We start from the raw sequence: 22,080 nt of genomic DNA, 5'->3' as shown, positions 1-22,080 counted from the left end.
CAGTGACAGTGAGAGTTTCAGGAGGGTTCCCATTTTAAAACTAATATTAATTATTTTGTGGATGGGGGCGGGGGAGAGGGGAGAGTTGCCTGTAAAGAAAGGGAGATATAGATGTTCCTAAAACTATTATGAGGGGACAAGAATTTTTGTTACTGAAAGTCTTTATTAACACTTTATAAAATTCGTATCACTAATGCTTAGTTGTGTATGGAAAAGACATAACGAGGGCATCTGGGCGTATTTATTCTGGGGTGTCTTTCTGACAGTGGAAATAAAAAATTTCAATATCATTAGAATATCTGGAGCTATTTAACCATTGGAAATATTGAAGGCCCATGTCTCATCCATCCCTCTGTCCACCCATCCACCCAACAATTATTGACTCAGTGCCTGTGTGTCCTTACCCACTTCAAGCAGAACCTCTCCTGAGCCTCAGAAGAGCTCTTCAAAATCTGGAGCTTAAGGTCATCTTCTGAAGTTTTGCTTGCTAATCAGCCTTTCCCAGAGTGGTTGGAATGGTAAATGGTGATGAGTGAAGGAGAACGCCGCTTACATCTGAAAGTCATGATTGTCATGAAGCTATGGCTTAGGGGACCACTCATGTAATTGGTTCAGTGTGCATATGCACTAGACACAAAGTGGGGGCTCCTTTAATTAATAGTGGACTTCAGCTCTATGAAAAATGAGCTCAATTCCATACTTTCGTGCATAGATATGGATGCAGAGGATAACTCTATACCTGATCTTGTTTTAAAGACTTTTCACATTTCTCTATTATACTCCACTACCTTGAGTTATATCTCCTTTAGATAGTCAACACATACCTTTTGCACTCTCTGTAAAGAATATCTTTTAAGCAGTGAGTTCCCAGAGCTCCGTTAGGGTGTGCTCAGAAATGAGACTGGGAAGGAAAAACCTGCTAATGAGTCCGAGCCTGCCAAAACCTTGAGTGAGAGCCCACTGGAAGGAAAGCATGGTAGGATTTTGCCAGGGAATTTTAATAGAGCTCATGAGTATTTAGAAATTAAGTATTAATATGAGACATATCTATTCTCATATCGAACTGAATACATTTGGGGAAAGATTGAAAACATATTTTTCTTATCATCCTGAGACTTAAAGCACATGGAGTTAAGTAGTTCTGTTTTTTTCATGATGTTAGAAATATCAGGCCCTGGTGATTCTCACAGAGCTCATATGTCTGCCTACTTATCATAACTTTACTTCTTCTCTGAGTATTTGTCTAATAAATGTGACTTTAAACTTTTAGAAGCTGGGGGATGACTTCAAAATTAAAATTCCTGGATAGGTTTGGAGTTTGGATGCAACATCAGGCAGCCAAACATCTGTTCAATTCGAGAAACATTTATTGAACAGTTATGATGGCACTTCTGACAGATGCTCAGGGTCTGAGGAAAGTAACCGTGTCTATTCTATGATATAACATATTAAAAATATAATAACAGAGACAGAAATCATCTAATACTTCAGGCCTCTAAATATTTATTTTCTTTTTAATGATACAATTCTAAAATAAATTCTGATTTAGCTACAGGACTTGTGATCTTAATGTAAGCCTATTGGCCTATTTTCCAATTCTCATAATCACAGATTTTATTTGTTTCTTGTTAATCTTTTTTTAAATCCCACAATTAAGTATTCTAAATATTTGGTTATTTAAGGACTCATAAAAGACAAAATGGAAAGTGATTCTCACTAAGGCTTCCACCAAGATTTTAATTCTTTTTATATCATTATTTTCACTGGCACCATTATCTTTAGTTATGGTAAATTTAAAATTTTAAATGACTAATAGCATAATGCTGGCTTAATATCAGTTACTAAAATTAACTTATTTTATTCTAATTCTAAAACACATAAGTAAAACCTTTCCCTACTTTTATGACAAAAAATTCATTTATCAAATGGATTTATTATTTATCAAAAGATTATATGTAAATATTCTGTTTTTAAATTTAAATATATTAAAGTGTGTCTAAATCATTACATCACAATAAATGCATCAATTTTCCAAAATGTGTATTTTTAAAATTTGAAGAGTAGGCTTTTGAAAGTTTTTCCAAAAACATTATGAACTGTGTTTTAATCCAAAAAGCCAAAAATTTTAATTGACCCTAAGGGTCCTCTAGTTTCAACTTGACTCAGTTATTTATGGAGACAGCCTGAATGTAATACAAGGCAAGGGAAGATTTTTTTGGAGTTTTTTCTGTCCTTGGCAACTTATTTAACTATTATGAAACTGTTTTACATTTATAAAGTCAGTAAAATTGGTCTATTTCACAGTGATAGGAAATGAATATATTAGATACTGCATATACAAGCAAAGAGACTTATTAATCTGTGGTTCCTTTCTTCTCCTCCAAGTGACAAGATTCAATTAAATATAAATTTATTAAGTGCTATCTATAAATTTTTTTCATGGAAAATGTATGAATACAATGCTCTAGAATGCCAGACTAGTATCATCTAAGCACCTCCTTTTAGCCTCTGTTTTCTTATCTCTAAAATGGGATCAGAACACACAACTGATGAGTTTGTAATAAGAATTAGGTTTATATAAACACTGCCTAACTAGTGCCTAACTATATTATAGTTATGTGCTGCATAACAATGTTTCAGTCAACAATGGACCACATAGATGATTGTGGTCATAATGGAGCTGAAATATTCCTATTGCCTAGTGATGTTGTAACCATTGCAACATCATAGTGCAACACAATACTCATGTTTGTGGTGATGCTGGTGTGAAGAAACCTACTGTGATGCTGGTCATATAAAGTATATCACATATAATTATGTACACGACAGAATACTTGATGATTAATAAATAACTATGCTACAGGCATATGTATTTACTATACTATATTTTTAATTGTTATTTTAGAGTGTACTCTTTTTACTTATAAAAAAGTTTGCTATAAAATAGTATGTTGGTTTATACCAGCAGCAACCTCATACATCTAATGTTTATGGGGTCTCCTGATTGCATCATTTTCTTTTGTGCTTGATTTGATCTCATGTTGTTTGGTTCATCATAACCTCTAAGCATCAAAATCTACTGCTGATGTTGCTATTAAGAGGCTACACTGAGTGACTGACATAGCAATGAAATTAATAAGGATTACGAAAGTGGAAAATCAACAATGGGTAATGCTCACCCGTTAGGCATGTCCGATTCTACGATCTCAAAGAACAAGAATAAAATGACAGAAGCTGTCAAAGGATCTACTTCATTGAAGGCAACAAGACTACTAAAAATTCAAGAAGGGCCTGTATGAGACATGGAGAAACTTCTAATGATCTGGATTGGAGACTAGACACAGAAGCATGTCTCTTTAAGCTCCATGATGATCACAGCCAAAGCAAAAAGGTTGTTGAAAGAAGAGGTTGGACCTGACTATGATATTGAATTTGCTGCTAGCTCTGGGTAGTTTGAACCACTCAAGAATCATTATTTATTAAATAATGTGCAAGTGGGTGGTGAGTCTGCGAGTGCTGATGTGAAGGCAGCTGAAGAATGTTTGGAAACTCCAGATAAGCTGACTGTGGAGGAAAATTACTTGCCAGAGCAAATATTCAATATGGATGAAACTTCCCTGTTCTGAAAATGGATGTATAAAAGACTTTTATTCATAAATAAGCCAAGCCAATTCCCAGTTTCAAGGTTTCTAAGGACATGATAACAGTCTTGCTTGGGGACAACGTTGCAGGCTACAAATCGACACCCTTTTGATTAGGCACAGTAAGAACCCAGGGCCTTCAAACAAATCAATAAGCACATATTGCCAGTGTGCTATAGGAGGATAAGAAGTCTTACATGACCCAGTCCTTCCTCCAGGTGTCCTCCTGGATTGCTATGTTAGTAAAATGGAAAGTACAGTTTGTGGAATAACATACTGTTTGTGCTTATTATTGATAATATTTACAGACATTTTTCTTTTATTGAGGATCTTTATCCCAATATCAAAGTGGTTTTTTTATCCCTCTACATGCCACCTCTTTGAGCCAACTAATGGATCAAGGAATTATGGCAGCTTTAAAGGAGAACCTTTGCCTAAGCTATTGATGCAACTGAGGAAGACACAGACGCAATTGTGGAAGGATTACTACATTTATGACTGCATCAAGATCCTTGCTTGGGCCTGGGGTGATGTCACCAAAGAGTATGAATGGCATGTGGAAAAAGACACTGAAAAGGTTCATTCATTACTTGAAAGGATTTGCCATAGATTAAAAGATTGCAAAAATCAACAATTGCGATGGCAGACACTTCATCCTGGGTGTGGATTAGGATGGCATCAAGGATCTTCTAGAGAGGTGGATCCAGAGGAACTGGTTAATGAGGAGTTTTAGGAACTGGATCTGAAATGCAGTGGCTGAAGGAGACACAAGAGAAAAGGGAAACTGCAGGAGAAGAAATAGAAGAACCCCCAAAATTCGCAGTGAAAGGTTTTTGCAGAAGCTTTTGCAGAGCACAATAAGCTTCTTAAAAAGTTTGAAAAAATGGACCCTGGCACCAAAATGATTTTATTAATAGAGAGGAATGTTCATGGTACATTATCTGTTTACAAGCAAATCTGTGATGAGAAAAACAAAACAAATCAAGCAAACCACCATGGACTTATTTCTGAAAAGAGTGGCACCTTCTCAAGAAGAGCCTCCGGCAGGTCCTTCAGGAGGCATTCCAGAGGAAGGCATGGTTATCACAGAAGGTAACGGCTCCATGCACATCACTGACCCTGAAGGCCTTCCAGTGGGACAAGATGTGGAGGTGGAAGACAGTGAGTGATGGCGATGATTCTGACCATGTGTAGACCTCGGTGTGCCTGTGTCTTAGTTTTAACAAAAGAAGTTTAAAAGTTAAAAAATAAACATGTTAAAAAAATAGAAAAATCTTAAAGAATAAGAGTATAAAGAAAGAAATAGTTTTGTGCAGCTGTACAATGTGTTTGTGTTTTCAGCTCAGTGTTACTACAAAAGAGTTGAAAAGTTAAGAAAAATTCAAAAGTTTATAAAGTAAAAAAGTTATAGCAAGCTAAGGTTAGCTTATTATTGAAGAATGAAAATATTTTTTAAATAAATGTAGTGCAGCCTAAGTGTACACAGTTTATAAAGTCCACAGCAGAGTATAGTAACGTCCGAGGCCTTCACATTCACTCACCACTCACTGACTCACCAGAGCACCTTGCAGTCATACGCACTCCATTCATGGTAAGAGCCCTGAACAAGTGTACCATTTTAAAGCTTCTATACCCTATTTTTACTGTACCTTTTCTATGCTCAGATATGTTTAGATACACGAATACTTACCATTGTGTTACAACTGCCTACCGTATTCAGTACAGTAAGTAACATGCTGCACAGGTTTGTAGCCTGGGAGCAATAGGCTATCCCATGTAGCTTGTGTGTATAAGTAGGCTATTTCATCAAGGTTTGAATAAGTGCACTCTATGATGTTCACACAATGATAAAATCTCCGGAAGATGCATTTTACAGAATATATTCCTATTGTTAAGCGATGTATGACTGTAAATGCTCAAAAATTGTAATTGTTTTTATTTTTATCCTTGCTGAAGTGCTTATAACTCACTAAAGTTATATGATAAAAGCATGCCTAAAAGTGTTGGCTAGAAGCTTATCCCTTCCCTGAACATGTGTTCATTGCAGGAACTATAAATCTATCTTTGTGTATAGGGAGTATTTTTGTTTAGTTTCATAGAATTTCTCCTACCAAAACATCTTTATCATGAGATACATTTAAGCTAAGTACAGTTAATATACACTTTTTCTGAAATAGTTCACCAAACTTTCTTCTTCTTGTTTTAAACAGACAATAGTGGTGTCTTAGGCAAACAGTCATTTCAAACTGAATTGCATCTGCTTTGTAAGACTTCGGGTAACACATTTATTTCTGTCTAACCTTTGACTGCCAACATTTGCTCACATTTATTCTTAGGAACATTACCTATTAAAGAAATATTGTCTATTGCCCTTAATGTTACCATAGCGTCAAAGCTTAGCTGATTGCTTCATGCTTTTGGCAATTCACAGTTAATGTGGGAATTAAATAGTTCACACTGATAATGACATGGAAACAAAGTTTGGACTTCTTTGGGGGAAGATAATGACTATCAAACATTCACCAGTCATCTATGTACATAGGTGATTAAAATATCATCACATATGTTGAACACACGCAAGGGAAACATCATATTATGTGATCATGAATTTAATTACTAGCGAAGCATAAAAAAAGGAAGGAAAATTTTTTTTAAAAGAAAATGGTATTTAGCCTCCATCATAAAATTATGTGCAACAATTATCTTACTGTCCAAATCAGCTTGGAGCTTACTCCTGCTATACCCAGATATGATACATAAATTTATCCATTCATTCAAAAAATAGTTATGCAATGAATATTCTGTTTCAGATTTCCTTCTGGGGATAAGGGTGTTCATTTTTATTTCACAAATATTTGCTGAGTTCCTATAATATACCAGATACTGTTCTGAATACTGGGAAGAGAGGAAAGATGTAATTCAGTCTTTGGTTACAGGGAAACTAGAGTTGGGAGGGAAGAAAGACAGGTAAACAGTTATATTCTCTATAACTTTTTGCTAGAGGTGAGGCCAGGATGCCAGGGCACTAGCAAAACATACAGGAAGAACATTAAAATCATGGCAGAGACAGAAGGACCGAGAGCACACTCTCGCCTCTGTAGATTCTCCTTGCAGATTTTGTTAAATGTTTGTTATGATTCAGGCATTGCTTAAGGTTTGTGTATTAATTTAGTTTGTCCTCACACCAGCAGTATAAGGAAACTACTATGGTTGGTCCAATTTTATAAAATTGACAGAGAAGTTGAGCAGTTTGTGTGAGGATACATGGCTGGAAAAGATTGATCCACGATTCAAACATAGGCAGAGTGGCTTTCATGGGGAGATAATGACTAAGTCTTCAAAATGAAGAAGGCAGTGTATATGCAGAGCTCCGCTGGGGAGGAAAGGTAGAGTTGGTGGTTTTCATCAGATTCTCAAAAGGGTCTCCTAGGAGAGAAATGATAAGGTCAGTATCAAATAGGACCAAATGGAAACGCAGGTGGAGGGGGAATTTGTGAACAAAGAAGAATTAGAATAAATTAGAAATAATGACTTATCAGAAGTAGAGTTAAACATAACTTCCAGGTTTTGGGTTTGAGTAACTGAGGGGATGTTGATGATATCCTTAAAATCAGCAATGCGTGAAAAGCAACAAGTTTAAGGGGGAAAGATAATGAGCTTAGTTTGGGCACATTGACTGAGGTAACTGGGACAATTAAAGTCTGTAAAGGTAGAGAAATCAGAATTTGAAATTCAGGAAAGCAATCTGGATCTATAGATAGGTCTCTCCTCAGAGAAGACAGGTGGTAAAGCCATGCAGTAAATGAAGTCATCGAAATGTGTGTAAAGCAATGACTCAACCATCTGGAGGTTTATAGATCCATTTCAGAACCTGATGAAAACTAGCCTACCTTTCTTCCCTACCTAGTGCAAGTACCCACACAAATTTATGTACAATTTCAGAGGCTTGACATACCAAGATTATGAACCCATTTAAAAATAATAAGAATGTAAAATCAAAGACAGAAAATTGGAAGTTCTTTCAGGGACAGATAAAAACAGACCAAAAAGAAAACAGAATCAGAGAAAAACTAGTAGTGAGCAGTGATATGGCAGATAGAAAATGTTGTCATGAAAGATCTACTTAACTTCAAATAAGCAGAAAGTCAATTAAAAATAAAACAGACTGAGAACTGAATTTTGGAACTGGATGACCTTCTCTAGGGAAAATTTGGTTGTAGTGTATGCTCAATGGCATAGGTCGAAGACTAGAATGAGTAAGAGGATGAAAAGCAGGAAATGTTATCTATCACATCCCAGAAACTTGAATGCGAAAGGACAGGTAACAGTTTTGGCTAGAAAGGCACACAAGGTAGAGAGGATTAAAGAAACTTAAAAATAAATGCTGAGACATGAGCATGTTTTTATACTTCATTCCCTCTAGTAGGAAGTTCAAATTCAAATCATAAGGAGCTGCTCATGAAGTTCATTTTAAAGACTTCTTTCACATCATCTGAAAGACATAATCACTGATACTACAAATAGTTAAGTGATCCAAATTATTTGGTTTAGTGTCTTTTCCGGAGGCCGATTGCAGTGGTATGGAACGTTTGATCATTCTTTTCGGTCCTCTGGACTTCTGAAAAGGGTAAATGAGGCATTTGCTTCCTTCCCAGTGCTGAGGAGACATTTGGCTCTGTTCTCAGAATAATTCTACCATCTGAAAGGAATTTACCTCCTGTGCAGTGTCTATTGATTTTGTGAAGTAAATCATTCAGTCAATGGATAAGATAGTTTGAACTCCTCTTGCAAGTCCCTTGAGTTAAGAATGACTCTAAAAACATCACAGGCAATGGGAGGAAATTAAAAGTTTTTGACTGTCACTCATATAAACATTGATAAAAACAGAAAATATCATTTCGTTGACTGAGTAAAATATTTGGTTTTTCGTTGACTGCGTGCAATGCACAATTAAACGTTAGGTAGAAAGAAAAAGAAAAATACAGGAAGTCATCTGCTGAACACAACAGTGAGCACTTGTTCCCATTTAATGAGGGAAATGCTTTATCTTGACAGAAAATTATATGTTAAACATTTACAGTTTCCTTAAAATGAACCACACTTTCTAGCACTTCCTTTCATAAAACCCAATGGCTTAAGGGGAAAGTGACTGTTTATTTTTGGAAGTGGTATATTTCTCCTTTATTTGATGGAGCATGTTATCTGCCTTTCGAAAAGTTGTAATTTCTGTAGAAAAAAAATTGTGTGAATAGTGAATAGCCAAACGAATGATAACAAAATAAAAAATAATATAGTCCTTGACCTTTCCCATGAACTATTTCTAAACCACATCTTTTGGGGGGAGATTTGAAGTTTTGTGGTTAATTCACTTTTGGAATTAAGAGTTTCAACTTTAGAAACTAGACTATCTGAAAAGGGATATCTCCTGGTTCCAGCTGGGCCTGGCAGCTACCAGGGTGAAAGGCCACAAAAAAAGAGTGTTGCCTTGATGTTCCAACATTACTGTGAGCAAATTCCATGCCTTCTTCTCTTACGCTTTCATAGCCTTACATAAAAACAATATATTGCTTTTTAACGTAAGGTTTTTCTAAAGTCAGTAGCAAAGAACCTTTAAAACTATTGATGAAAAACGTTTGTAGCTTCCTGTGGAAGTTCATCATTTATTTTTAACTAAAGATGCCAGCATCATAACTAATTCTAAGAACACTGTAATTTCTTCCTACTACTACTGGCTTGGTGTTCGCATTCTGACTGGGACCAACTTCAGTAACAAATCACGTTAATATGTGACCCACAAAGAATAACCTACCATTTCAATGAGTTTATGTTGAAGATAAATTATTAAATGTGATACCAATTCAGTCAAATTCTCTTAATTTTATTGTGGCCTTTCATGTACTCACTAGAGGCCCAGTGCACGGATTTGTGCACTGGTGGGGTCCCTTGGCCTGGCCTGTGGGGATCAGGCTGAAACTGGCTCTCCAACATCCCCTGAGGGGTCCAGGATTGCAAGAGGATGCAGGCCAAGCTGAGGTACCCCACCAGTGCATGATTGGGGCCTGTGAGGGATTGCGGGAGGGCTCCAGGGCATGTCTGGCCCATCTTGTCCAGTCCCGATGGGCCAGACCCCAGTAGCAAGCTAACCTACCGGTCAGAGAATCTGCCCCCTGGTGGTCAGTGTGCATCATAGCGACTGGTCATACAGTCAAGCAAACAGTCGGACACTTAGCCTATTAGGCTTTTATTATATAGGATAATTACTTTAGGTCTGAACATTCTGTTTTCATAACCAGCGTGATTTCCTTTAGAACAGTGAATTTGAACCATAGATTTCATTTTAAGTGGAGATGTGGTTCTCATAGAGGGATTTACCAGTGGTTTTGGTCTCATGTACACACTTACAAATGCACAAATAAACTAAACTCAGTCATAATTAATGAAGCCCATGTCCCTAAAGCTAGGACTTAATTTGAGGTGGCCACCTCACCAGTGTCTCACAACAGCTATGGCATATATCACCTGGAGGGCAGGGCACGACCATCTAGAAGGAACAGGACTCAAGACCTCTGCATTCCAGTCCCAGAACTTCTGCCAGGTTGCTTAGCAGAAAAGTGCCACACATCTTGGGAATTTTCCTGGTGGCCTGGACAAACATGCACAATTTATAACTTGTATCAACCATTCCATACATATCTTCTTGTGGTTTTGCATCCCTCGAAGTGACAGAGGACACCCTAAGTTCAGAGCAGGCCTCCACATAGAACCCTAGCTAGTAGTTAAGAACTGTTCTTCAAGTATATGTCACCACAAGAGTAGGAAACAGAGTTCCATACCTATGGTGACAGTCAGCCTTTATTTAATTAAAACTTCAAAGTGAAGGTTTTTGTGTGTCAGTTTTCAAAAGCATTTGGCACTACTTTCTTCGTTTACAGCATTGCCCAAGGACTTTCATTCCATTTTTAATGACTCTTGCTGAAATCAATTTGTCTCATAATAAGGCACAAAACATGCCTTATTATGTTTTAAGCTTTCCCACGTGCATAGGAAATCTTTTGTTAAAAATCAATATATTCCAGCCATGCCAAAAAAAACATTACATGAAAAATTAACACACATGAAACACCTGAAATGACCTTCTGAACAAATGGCAAGGTCATGTAGCACTCCCAACTGCCCATCTGGGTGCCCAGAGGGAAAACATGGAAATATATTTTGTGAAAAATGAATGATTACTGGATTAAACAAAGGTTGCCCACAAATCCATTTTCAGCTGTCAGTCATTTTTTAAAAAAATTCTAGTTGCTTTAAGTGTAATGCACATTGAATACACGTTCAGTTATATGTATGTGTAATTTCACATTAGAGGAGCATTAGAAAATTTATTTAAATACACTAATCAAACTAAAGTATATATAGAATTACTTGCTGTTTCATTATTATACAGTAAAAAAAAAAAAAAAGGTACCATTGTATTAGTAATCCACCTATATCTGCCATAGGGTGGTTTGCATGTCCACATAGATTTAACAGTTTATGTACCTTATGCATATGTCTCAATATTGTAATATACAGTATATATGTATATGTTTATACATATATATGTATTATACCTAATGGTTAATTTTTGTCCAGATATTTACAATGTATCTTTTTAAGCAGTAAAATTTTAAAAAAATTAAAAAGCATTGTGATGGTAAATTTTTTTGCATTGCTTTTATTCTCTCTTCACTTTTTCCTCAGAGAAGAGAAGATTGAATAAAATTAAAGCTTTAAAATTTTTAAAATTCATTATCATCAGCATGAATCAATATGCATCATAATACCATGATGCCTTTAGAAAAGTATATAATTTGCCCAAAACTGTTATCCTTTCTTATTTTTGCTTACTTTTAAAGCTTTACTGTCTTTTCCTCATACATACAAAAAAGCTTTTACTATCAATTGTTTTTTGTTTTCATGCCTGATTCTAGCAGATGAACACCAACACGCACTCACAGATGCACACACACATGCCTACTCTCTCCTCCCCACACCAGCCCTTCTTCTAAATTTGTACTTCTAATAGTCCAGAGGCTGGGAAATCAAATAACTAGCCTTGTGAAAATAATATATAGAAATAATGGGGTAAATCCTGGTTGGCATAACTTGTAAGGAATGGACATGATGAAATTTGGTATGGCTTCTCAAGGACCTTTTACTTTATAACCCTCTGTTAGCTTTTGAAATTCTGTTTCACATTTCTGCTGATAATTCTGCTACATGTGGCTCTCTTCTGTCCTCATTTCAACATTTACTAGTATCTTCTTCCTTGTCATGTCTGCCTCCTGTCACTCCTCCCATACTGCATGCTTCCATGTCAAGAGCCTGTCACCATTCAGAATTGAGACCTGTCCTAATTCACCCAAGACCCTGGGTGTGACATTGTCGGTGGAGATAAGTATCACTGGGGACTCTGTGACAGATGTCTCACTGGAGATCTATTTGAGTTTAACTTTATTCCAGAAGTGAGTAAGTAGTTGTTAAGATTCTCAGCTTCATAGTTAAAGAGTTCCTTACAAGTATTTGTGAAGTTAGGTAGCATCTTTGAGCCTCAGTTTCCTTGTTTATAAAGCAATATATTTACAAACCTACCTCAAAAGTGTTTATAAGGATTAAATGAAATGAAGCATATGAAGCATACTTAGCACATGAAATCAGAGCTGAGCATACATAATTAGGGTTCAGTTAATGCTAGTTGATTTTATTAAGCTCATGCTTATAGCTCCACCAAGAAGATGATGGGTAATTAAGAGCTGACAGATTGTCCACAAAATAGTTACACATAAGTAATTTAAATGAGAGCAAACAGCCTTTTAAAAAAATAAATTAAAATAGTAATGCAGCAAGTAAATGATCTTCAAGTGTTTTATATGAGATAAAATATCAACTTTAAAATTTTTAATTTAGAAGCATAAAGGTTTTTTGTATTTGTGTTGCTATAGTATATATATGTGTGTTATATATTTATTAAATCATTGCTAAGTCTCTCTCACCTTCACACCTATTCAAAAAATATTGAAATATTGAATATTGCCTGCAAACCTTCCTTTAATCTTCCCACAGCCTTGAAATGCAAGGGATTACCTTCTTCCACTTCTTAAAGTCCTACCAAACAAATTAAGATTGTAGGAAGTGTCTTTAAATGGGCTTTCCATGAAATGCCTGCACACCTGTCTCAAGTGTACAGAATCTAATGAATCATTTGATTGTTTTCATCTTGTCAGATATGCCGGGGTTTTTTCATCCATATGCTCAGTGAACTTCAGTGACCTGTCCTATTGAAAATCACAGATTTATGGTGATTCCTAGTACTATGATCTCCTTGATGGTGATGGCCAAAAAGTACCACAAAGATTATCCTTAAACCAGCAACTTGATCCACATTCATTCTGATGTTTGCTAAATACTGGAGAGATATGAATGATGAGCCACATCTAAGATTTAAAAGGAATGCTTGAAGAATCGATTTCTTTATAGCAGCTTATTAGGAAATGAGTAGGATCAAGGGCTTTGGCTTTTTACATTGTCTCTGATAGCAAGGCTAATCGCCATCTGTGTTTTCTACTAGGTCTGCTGAGACTCATAACTATCAATTCTACATTCCAGGAAGTTTTCTCTTGAGGGTTCATCTGAATTGAAGTGACCCTCTGCCTCAACTTTCATGGTCCTTCCCTGAAGTCAGCCTGGTGGCAGATATGCCATCTGGATTGAAACTGTTTGGGCAAATGAAAGGAAGAGACTGATAAAGTCAATAGCTGCTGGAGTCGGGGTCTCCAGTTGCGTATTGTCTGAATGTTGGCAGGTGAAAGACAGACATGCATCTGTTTGTGTCTTTAGATGGTGAACATTTTGTTGTGCAGATAAGACTGAATGAAAGGAATGATTTTACTTGCTGATAGTGGTGTAGGTAAAGTCTTTGAATTGGTACACCAGGCCCTTGAAATATAGTTCAGATATGCTCTTCTACATGTCTTACTCGTTCAGGTGTTATCTCTTCTCAACTGTTGTTTACTTTCTAAAGCTGAGATCAAAGTTAGGAAAAAAGAAAATGGAGGCTAGGAAGGGACTGGTAGTAATGACGGGATCTAGACTCCACTTAGAGAAAAGACAAACTCATGAAGCATTAAAGAATGGGAGAGGAAACGACAAGAGTGTGTGGTCAAAGAAGGAACTTTTAGAAGCAAAGATCTATTTTTTTAAATATGTTTTTATTGTTTTCAGAGAGGAAGAGAGAGAAATATCAATGATGATAGAGAATCATTGATTGGCACCCCCGACTGGGGATCAAGCCCGCAACCTGGGCATGTGCCCTTGACCGGAATTGAACCCCGGATCCTTCAGTCCGCAGGCTGGTGCTCAAAGATCTATTTTTTAATGCCTGCTTTTAACCCGGTTTATTATTACAAAGAAGTCTAACCATGCTGACAGATAGCTGAACACCTCTATCAGGTCTCCAGATCACTCTCCCCGGTTCTGTCCAGTTGGTGCTTCTTTCATCCTCTTCCATCAGGTTTCCCCTATCTACCTTTTGTCATTTACCATGCATTCCTCCAGACATTCTTTGTTAACCTCAAAGTAAAAGGCCAAAGTGAGAGGCAACAAGCATTTATTTGAAATCAAGAAAGAACAGCTCTTTGGGAAGCATTGGTTCAGGCAGAAACCCAGCAGTGTTCTGATTAGAAGACAAAGCAAAGAGAATTTATGAGAAAGGGAAGGGGAATTATGTCAGTAGAAGGAAGGCCTTTCTATTGGTGTAGATAAGCTAACATAGTGACGCTAATTCTGAACAGTGTTTTTAATTTTCAGCCTGGGTAGCCATCAGTCCAGTAGTCATAGTATCTGATTTCTTGTTATCTTTACAAACAGATATTTGGGACACAGTGTTACTGTAGGCCCAGTCCAAAGGTTATTTTGCCCTGTTTTAACATTCCAAAGATTGGAGAAGTAAGACCTGCAAGGCGGTTCCTCTGGGATGGCAGCTCTGGCTCCACTTTAAAGTGGCTCCATTTGTGTTATTTATTTATTTATTTTACATCTTCCATCTTTTTTAATTTCAAGATCTCCTACAAAAATTTATCCATAACTCTGACAACTTGTAACCTTCAGTGAATTCATCTTTGTTCTTGTCTTTCTATGTTTGAAAATGTTTATTATGTGTCCAGTCTTACAATAGCTAATCATAACACTGAATTTCAGAACTCTCTGGTACTTAATGAAGAAAATAATCTTACAAATTTAAATTATGAAATTAAAACCTCTATAATCAACATTGGTATATACCTCCTATATCATTTCATCTGAAATAATCCTTAAGTCTTAACTATTCAGATAAAGCTTACAGTATACAGCAAGATTAGATTACCTGGGTTTGGTGGGTTTTTTTTTTAGACTTAAGCAATGATGGTATTGACCTGATGTAGTCAATGAATAAAATACACCAATTAGCCAACTTTCACAGGGAGAGTCCAGTTCTAATCCTACCTGTAACCAGTCAATTGTAATTGCCCTGCATTTAGTCAGCTACAATATTTGTATTTGAGAGTAGGAAACAATAGCATCCACCACTTTATTAACTAGACTGGCTGGCTTTTCATAGCTTGCTAGTATCCTTCCATAAGAGAAAATAATAATGTAATGTTATCCTATCTAATAAAGAGAGAATATGCAAATTGACCCTCACTCTGTCACAAAGATGGCAGCGCCCATAGCCACAAGATGGTGGCGCCCAGTCCTCTTAGCCCCGCCGGAGTCCCCCAGTCTTGTGGGGGTTGCTGCTTAGAGCAGGCAGCGTGAGCGGCCTGGTGGCGGAGCTTTGTCGCCGTGGCGACAAGGCAAGTGTTCCATGCCTGGCCATGGAGGGCCTCTGGCCAGGCCAGGCACGGAACACTTGCATCATTGCAGGCCAGGCTGAGGGACCCCCTCCCACCCCATCCCCACCCCCCGTGCACGAATTTAGTGCGCCAGGCCTCTAGTCATTAATAATATTATAATACCATAATATTATAATACCATAATAACAACAATAATAACTACCATTTTCTGAGTACTTATTGTAATTCAATCACTTGGCTCTGTTACATAATTCATACTCGTGCCTCAGAAATATGTATTACCATCCCACTTTATAGATAAAAAAAAAAAAGAAAGAAAAACTCTGAAGGTCAGTCTACTCTTACAAAAGGAGCCCTCTTCAAACCACAGTATATAATACAAATATCAAAAGTAAGCTGTGAATGAAGCTTTTAAATTGATTTTAAATGTTTTAATACTCTAAAATGTTTTAATACTCTAATTAAAAACAAGCAATCTAATTTTCTTAGAAGGAAAGAACTATTTGTTCAGGGTAGACTGCAAGTGTTTCAGTTTTTTAAAATACAAAATCACATCTCAAGAAAATAAAATACCTGTATTAGATATGTTGCCATAGCAATGAATCCATAGTATAATCATAGTACTACTTGTACCATTTTTCCAGTTGTAAACATTCATATCAATGATAACATTCATGGTTTGGACATCATTTGTATACAATTAGTTTGCAGAAAAACAAGATGATAACAATTTTTCTTGGTTGTTTAAAATGTGTGTGAAATAGCTTCCCTCTTCCCACACAGCAGCCTCTTTACCCACATCTTCCTGAAGAGGAAAAGAAAAGGGGGTGGAGGTGGCAGAGGAGTGGGAAGAGAATGTACTCTCCCTAGATAACTAACTAAGGCAGGGCAGGAAGTGGTATATGCAATGAGAAGAAGCATGTTCTCCTTAGATAAATGACCTTCTCTATTTTTCACCCCAAAAAGAAAAATGGGTTTGCCATTGATTTTTTTGTTGACCACATCTTCCTATGTTGTTCCTCTTAAGAGATCATAAATTTAGTTGGTATTTCTTTTCAACTCTTTTTTTGCATCTAATTTGGTTATTTCCACATTTCAACAAAAGAAAATCAAGCATTTAGAACTTAAAACATTTTTTTGTGGAAAATAACAGTCCATTAGCTGAAAATAGGCAAGCACAAGTGAATTGCATTGATGTTTTTGACAATGATAACACCTTTATATAATTTATTGACATGCCCAATGATATTTCAGATGGCTTTTGAGTAAGTATTTAGTTTTCAGTTGCTATTTGCATATATACTGTACAATACTTCTTCATTATCATATGAACCTGCAATCCTGTGATTACTTATTCTGTGTTTATATTGCAATTGTAATGGTGGTGTTTAAATGTAATTATTAATATAAGTAGGTAAAACCATTAGTGCAGACATGAGCTATAGGAAAAAAAACATGATACTGTTAAATAATTTTAAATTTTTGTTATGGCAACATGTCTGATATGGATATTTCACTTTCTTGAAACATAAGTATTTCTGAAAATTTGAAATATTTATATTGAGATAGTCCTTCTTTCTACCAAGATTAGACTGTTTATTTTTAATTCCCTATAAATTAATAACATCATGCATCTTAACTTTAAATCAGGCTAGTATTTTAGATTGATAGAGAATTTAAAAGCACTGATTCATAGTTTACCTTTTATATTTTTATTATAAAAGACCACTGCAACTCAGTGACTGAAAGCAAATATTTATTAAATAATACAATGATAACAAGATGATAAACTTATTAACATTCTAGAAAAGGTTTAATGAAACCAATTACTAAAATAATGTATATTTATTAGGAAATACTACATCATAAATATTTTATAAATATACCACCCATAGCTAAATACTATTAAATATGAGTAATTTTCATAGTTTGATCTCATTAATAAGAACTTGGTAAATAAAATAAAGCTCTAAGTAAAGACTATCTCCAATTAAATTTATTTTCCACCGGACTTACAGCTTTTTTGGAGCTCTTCCCCTATGTTATTTAATTTCAAACCTATTTACTTTCATTTTTGTGTGTATCATCTACCTAATAGTTTAACTATAGGGCATTGAATAAAGAACAAAATTCAGTTTCCTCGTCTTTCTAGATAGTTAAATTAGGTCAGAGATTCTTTTCTACTTTCTGAATATAATTATTTTGAGAGTTGTCTTTTTTAATTAAAAAATTCTAGAACTTCTTCAATTTTAAAGCCATGGAAAAAACAGTCCTGCCTACTTTTAGTGCTTTAAATCTCCATACTGTATTTTTATGTTTGAATTTGTTATCTTCATCTCTTCGTCCTCCAAAAAATGCTTCCACACTTTAAAAAATTTTCCTATGAAATGTAGGTAAGAGCTTTTTAGAAATTTTGCAGGAATATTGACATAATTGTTACTGATTAGAGGTGTTACATAATCATGCCAGTTGACTTGATGTTCTGGAAAACCTTTAGAGAAAAACAAGACTTAAGGAATTAAACAAATTGCTCTGCAGGTTTTTTTCTTAAGCTTTGTAATTTTGTGAGTCACCTCAAAATCTATTATTGTCTTTATGATAGATTTTTCATTAAATGCAATATTGACATTTGTTTGGAGGAAATGAAGACTTGCTTAGTTATACTTGAAGTCCACTTGGGTACTAATGGTACTGATATTTTTATTCACATATTGCAATCTTTTTTTTTTTTTTTGCAGTTTTGCTAAAGGGAGGAAAAAAAGAGGAACCATTTAGAGACTGTGCAGATGTATATCAAGCTGGTTTTAATAAAAGTGGAATCTACACTATTTATATTAATAATATGCCAGAACCCAAAAAGGTAAAACCAGAAGTGTTTGTTTATGAGATGTAAAGCAGAACCTAGTTGAATTGCTGAATAATCAGATTGATTTGTGAGCTTGTTAAACTGAAAATATATATGCCTGAGCTCTTTTCTCTCAAGAAATACTCTGTTTCCCAGGTCCATAAAATATGATAATCGATTGTACAGACCTCCCCCAACTCCCACACCTACCATCCCTCTTTTACACAAAGTTTTCTTATTTATTCTTTCTCATTCCTAGGATGTCCCTTTGCTTATAAATGCTTGCCTATTCAGATTGCATGTTGAAGCCATGTATACTTCAAGTGCAGGGAAAGAGTCCCAAGGACCCAGATGGCACACATCATTCACAGTCCAGACACAGTACAGAGGGAGCTAGGGACACATTTCCAGAATCACTGCTTCTGCTGGGGTGAGAGAAACACATTCTATCTTAAACACAAAAGGAGTTGCTTTTTGTATTTACCGAAAAGAGGGAGTTGGAGGGTAGGATTCATCAGTATGTTGAACAGGATCCAAAGTAAACTTTGAAGTAAGAAAACATTATCTTCCTGCTGTCATTTCTCTTTTAGATACTCTTTCTCCCTATTTATTCATTAAATCATCAATCCCTTCCTTCATTCAATACATATTAAGTGTATGTTGTTCATTCGCTAGTCACTATCTAGGGACATAATACAGAACAAACAGTTCCCAGTGTGTGGCGAAGACAGACAATTACACAGATAATTACACTGTAGAAGTGTAGTGATAGAGACCGTCTGTTTGAAGCAGGGTTTTAGAAACCCTTGAGGAGAGCCCTGCTCTTCAATATAAAGTGTCAGCTAGATGCCCTAGAGCCCAAGAAGCCAGGCTGCCCCTGCAATGCTTCTTCAAAGGATGGAACACTTCCTCCTCTTTGCCCCCTAAACCAGCCACGTCCCTCTTCCCTCTGGGTGCCTGCAAATGCTCCTGGAAGGCCTTCCCTGATTCCCTCCAACAAATCTGCATGACCTTCTCATACCAGAATTCTACAAGGCCAAGACTTGTATCTTTTTATCTTTTATTTTCCTTTTTTAAATTGAAGTACAATTGGTACATAACATTATATTAGTTTCAGGTGTATAATACAATAACTCAATATTTGTATGTAATACAAAGTTATCACTGAAATGTCTACTCATCACCATATGGTCGACCCCCTCCATCCATTTTGCCCACCCTGCAAACCCCTTTCCCTCTGATAGCTAATCTTTCCTCCATATCTATGAGTTTTGTTTGTTTGTTTTATTTTTTAGATTCCACAAATAAGTGGAATCATAAGATATTTGTCTTTCTCTGTCTGACTTATTTCTATTAGCATCATATCCTCAAGGTCCATCCATACTGTTGCAAATGACAAGATTGCCTTCTTTTATGGCCAAGTGGTTTCCACTGTATGTACCTTTCTATTTTGATTTCCTGGGACCCAGCATAGTTTCTGGCACATCATAGGTCCTCAAGAAGCATGTGCTGAAATGAATGAATAAATGCCCTGCTGATGGTAACATTAACACTTCTATGTAGTGCATCATAAGTAAGCCTAACTTATTTAGTTTTCCTGTTGTTAAGTTCCTTTGATTGGCCAGGGAAATGAATCTTAGGAAACAGTTTGTCAGATGTCACACAATTGTCAAGGTGGAAACTCTCTCCCAGTGTTCTCTCTTTACTGATTTCAGTAAGGATTCGTGGTTTAAGTTAGCTCAATATTTGTTTTTTTCCCTTTGTTAGGACAAAATTTTACCCTAAAAAGAGGCCATGCATATAGTTGGAGGTGGGGGAGAAAGCACAAGGAGAAGAGGTGGCAGGCACAGGTCTATACATTGCGACCTGGCCACCTACCGGAGAAGTTTGGTTTCACCTGCTTTTTCATTTTGGGCTTCCGAGAAAGATATCACTGAATCAAGTGCTCCATGGCCTTTTAAAAACAAGCTGTGACATTACAATGGCAAGTCTAGGAGTAAAGAGAAAGGGCAACTTATAGGAGGAGCCTTTTAAATCCTTTGACATGAAGCCTTCCTACTGTGCTTGCTGCTTTCTTAAAATCATACTTAAGCTTAAATCCATTTTACACACACACAGGCATATAAACACTGCACACACTGCCACAGTACACAGGGCATGTGAAGTGGTCAGAAACTGTCTTGGGGTGGAGTAGTGGAGCTCACCTAATGCTCTCTATACCTACTCACAGTCCCGCCCAAGACCTGGAAGGACCCCTAAATTATTGTTAGCTCCGCTGTAACATAGCTTGATTAGGACAATACAGTTAAGTAAAAATATTGTGACCCTCCTTTTAGACTCCTAATGACTCTATGATATATATGAATATAAAAATAAAGTAAGTTTTAAGGTTTTTAGATTAACATGCACACTTTTAGAATATTTTTTCACTCCATCACCAGTACGCCATGTGGCCATGGTGCAGACATTACAAATACAGTTTTGATCATTCCACGACCTTTAATTCATATATAACCACAACTCTATTCTAGTTCAAAATGTTTTGAAATACAAATGGTGCATAGGCCATTTGCAGAGCCACGCTCCTTTTAGGGTAGAAGAAAAATAGCCAATCTTAACTCATTATCTTGAACAGCTCAAACTCATAAACTTGAATAATAACTCATTAACTTGAATAAATGTGCTTTTCATATTCATATAAAGGAGTGACTTGGAGGATCTAGTTCATTAGTTCAGTGGCTGACTCCTATGTTGGTTTCACCAGGATTGCATGATTTAAATTTACACCTCTGAGAAGTGATGAATTTTGCATATTATGGAGCTTCAGGGTTCCTGCATAAATAAAATCTTAAATATTAAATACACAAATGTCAAATATCTGGATTAAACTTCTGAGATTTGGGCCTAGGAAAACATTGTAGCCTGAACAGATTAGCAGTGAAATTAGTACAGCCTGTAACAAGCAAATTTTTATCACTGTAGAAATGCCCCATGGCCTTTCTCCTGACTTCTGGTCATGGCAGTTACCAGATTTAGTTTTAATGGAAATAATGGCATAGTATGGTGAGGAGGAAGATCACTGAACAGAAGGGAAAAAGACTGATAACTTCTTGACTTTGGTGTGCATTCCCTTGTTTTATCTGTTCCCCTTATGATCATGAATCCTCTCAGAAGTAGTAATGTTCTAATGTGGAGATGGATACTTTATAATTTAGATGGATATATCTGCACTTTTTTGTAGGTAGAAAATTTTGTTTTAAATCCATTATTATATTCACATAGCTTGGCATTAGTAAGAACAAATATGGTGTGAATTCCCCCAATGTCATTTAGGATCTGATTAACACAGTAGTTCAAATGTATTAATCACTAATATTTTGCCAGGTCATAATCTAAGAACTTTATATGTAGTCACATGTTTACTCTTCAACAACTCTACTAAATAGATGCTCCCATTATCTCTATTTTAGGAAAATAACTTGCCCCAAACACATAGTTATTAAATATTGAACACAGACTTTGTATCAAAGGAATCAATTGCAGAGTATGCCATCTTAACAGGGGCCAAGTATGATAATTACTTATTAAGTGGTGACTAAAGTTGCACTGTTTGAACCTATATGAGTGACTTAGAAAATAGTTTATTATAAAAAATTATGTAAAATTTATTTATGCTCTGATAAGCCACCTGTTCACCCTATAATCCATTTTATTCTTCTATTTT

General features: G+C 36.0%; 1 protein-coding gene across 2 annotated transcripts in view; it reads left to right on the top strand.

Annotated features, from left to right (window-relative positions):
* The window catches only part of ANGPT1 (angiopoietin 1), a 247,304-nt gene that overhangs the window by 170,767 nt on the left and 54,457 nt on the right, over window positions 1-22,080 (top strand). For both annotated transcript variants that reach the window (XM_080646375.1, XM_080646376.1), the window contains exon 5: window positions 18,250-18,371. In XM_080646375.1, coding sequence (XP_080502501.1) covers window positions 18,250-18,371 — 122 coding nt within the window. The remainder of the gene's footprint in view (window positions 1-18,249; window positions 18,372-22,080) is intronic.

The sequence above is a fragment of the Plecotus auritus genome, assembly GCF_963455305.1.
Source record: "Plecotus auritus genome assembly, chromosome: 11".
Taxonomy (NCBI): Eukaryota; Metazoa; Chordata; class Mammalia; order Chiroptera; family Vespertilionidae; genus Plecotus; species Plecotus auritus.
Note: the sequence above shows the minus strand (reverse complement) of the source record. Positions and strands in the feature narration are given on the sequence as shown.